This window comes from Penaeus japonicus, unplaced genomic scaffold (assembly GCF_977035675.1).
Source record: "Penaeus japonicus unplaced genomic scaffold, GWHDUDI00000001_assembly GWHDUDI00000039, whole genome shotgun sequence".
Taxonomy (NCBI): Eukaryota; Metazoa; Arthropoda; class Malacostraca; order Decapoda; family Penaeidae; genus Penaeus; species Penaeus japonicus.
In genome coordinates this window covers 20,194,502-20,196,710 of record NW_028234441.1, presented here as the reverse complement: position 1 = coordinate 20,196,710, position 2,209 = coordinate 20,194,502, and the positions used below count along the sequence as shown (strand labels likewise).

At 34.6% G+C, this 2,209-nt stretch overlaps 1 protein-coding gene across 1 annotated transcript; it reads left to right on the top strand.

Annotated features, from left to right (window-relative positions):
• Positions 1-6: 6 nt before the first annotated feature.
• LOC122244090 (uncharacterized) lies at positions 7-1,252 on the top strand. Its single transcript, XM_086533322.1, has one exon. It carries the CDS (start codon positions 226-228, stop codon positions 934-936), a length of 711 nt encoding a protein of 236 aa, XP_086389448.1. The 5' UTR covers positions 7-225; the 3' UTR covers positions 937-1,252.
• Positions 1,253-2,209: the final 957 nt, after the last annotated feature.

Here is a 2,209-nt window from a genome sequence, read left to right as displayed (position 1 = left end):
TCTGCCTTTTCCATTCAGGTTATTGTGAAGACTCTGGTCTCGCTGCTCATATATGCCTTGTTCCTTGTAGATGCCTACCGTAGCACTTTCTGGGAGAAGCTGGATGATTATGTCTACTACATCAGGGCTTTTGGCAACAGTGTAGAGTTTGTGTTTGGCATCCTCCTGTTCTTCAATGGTGCTTGGATATATGTGTTCGAATCTGGAGGTTCAATTCGTGCCTTCATGATGTGTATCCACGCGTACTTCAACATATGGTGCGAAGCAAGGAACGGCTGGACGGTCTTCATGAAGCGTCGCACGGCTGTCAACAAGATCAATTCTCTGCCAGAGGCTACACAGGAGCAACTGGAAAATCATGATGATGTTTGTGCAATATGCTTTCAGGGGTTGCACAGTGCTAAGATAACCAAGTGCAACCACTACTTCCATAGTGTCTGTTTGCGGAAATGGTTGTACGTGCAGGACTCGTGTCCTCTTTGCCATGAGACTTTGTATAGAACTGAAGAGAAAGATGGTGTGCGAGGGGAAGGGGAGGGAGAGGGGAACCAAGGGGGAAATCAAGAGAGGGAAGGGGCCCCAGAGCAGGAAATCCACGGGCACCAGCGCAATGAGAATGTTGTCGCCGAGGAGCTACCTGTTTGGGGTGAGCGTGAGATCGATGTTATACTGGGGGAAAATATGAATGGTGGGAACAGGGAAGTTGTGATAGATAATGAGGTGGGAGAGGCTGTTATCTCCCTCCCTGTGGCAAGACCCTGCCAGAATCAGCAGGAAGGGGAAATTGACCAAAATCGGCAAAACCCAGATGAACATCATGAAGAAGCTGAGGAAGAGGATGTAGGGAGGGTTAACAATCCCAACGAAAATAACCAAATATTTGTGATTAGATCACGTAGAAGTCCGGTGGTTGATCAGGACATAGGACAACAGTGACACAAGTACCGTGTGTTTTAGAGGTAGCATTATTCAAATGTGGTTGTAATATGTACCATGTACTGTAATAAGTGTATACTCTGCTCTATGAGGAGAGAGAAACAGTGTTTTGCACATAATGCTGCATGCATGGACCTTGATAATGAAGCATGCATTTGCAAAATTGCATGAAACTAAAGCAAGTTAAGTGAAGCAATAGTCAATGTGTATACTCTCTGTGTACTATCTGAAAGTACTGTGGCAAGGGTTGCAGATGTTGCTTGATTTGCTTAGGAATGTGTATGCCAGATAGAAAATATAATGGATCTTTAGTGAATTTATTTTATTTTATTTTTCATTACATTTTTGAGAGTTGCAGGAGAGAGAAAGTATCTTTATTCCAGTGTCGTAAATCTGGTTTCTATGATGTGTTTCAACACGTGATACTGGCATGTTTAGTGTTCAGTTATATAAGTGTAGATATATATATAAATATAGTATATTTATTTATATATATATATATATATATATATATATATATTATAGACTATATATATAGATATATATACATATATATATATATATATAAACACATCTATATATATTATATAGGTATTACATATGTATATATGTATTATATATATATATATCTATATATATATTATATTATCATATATAAATAGATATTATATATATATAATTATATATATATATATATATATATAATCAACTCTTATATATATTCTCACTATATATAAAAAACCCCCCCCCCCCCACCCCCCCCCCCCCCCCCCCCCCCCCTCCCCCCCCCCCCCCCCCCCCCCCCCCATTTTTATATATATATACTCTATATATATATACATATAGCATTAATCATATATACATATATACATATTTTCTCTATATATATCTAGAATATATAATATATATATATATATATAGGGGGGTATATATATATTATATATACATATATATATATCCACATATATATATATATATATATATACCAATATATATATATATTAATATAATATATATATATATATATATATATATATATATATATAATATATATATATATATATATATATAAGAATATCGGGGGAAAGGAATATATTAATATATATAACGTATACTATATATATATATATATAGCATATAGAGCGCATATATATGGAGGGAGGCGGTGGTCGTATATATATGAATATATATATATATATATATATATATATATATATATATAATATATATAGGGGGAGGGATATATATATATAAAATGATATAGTTTTTCTTT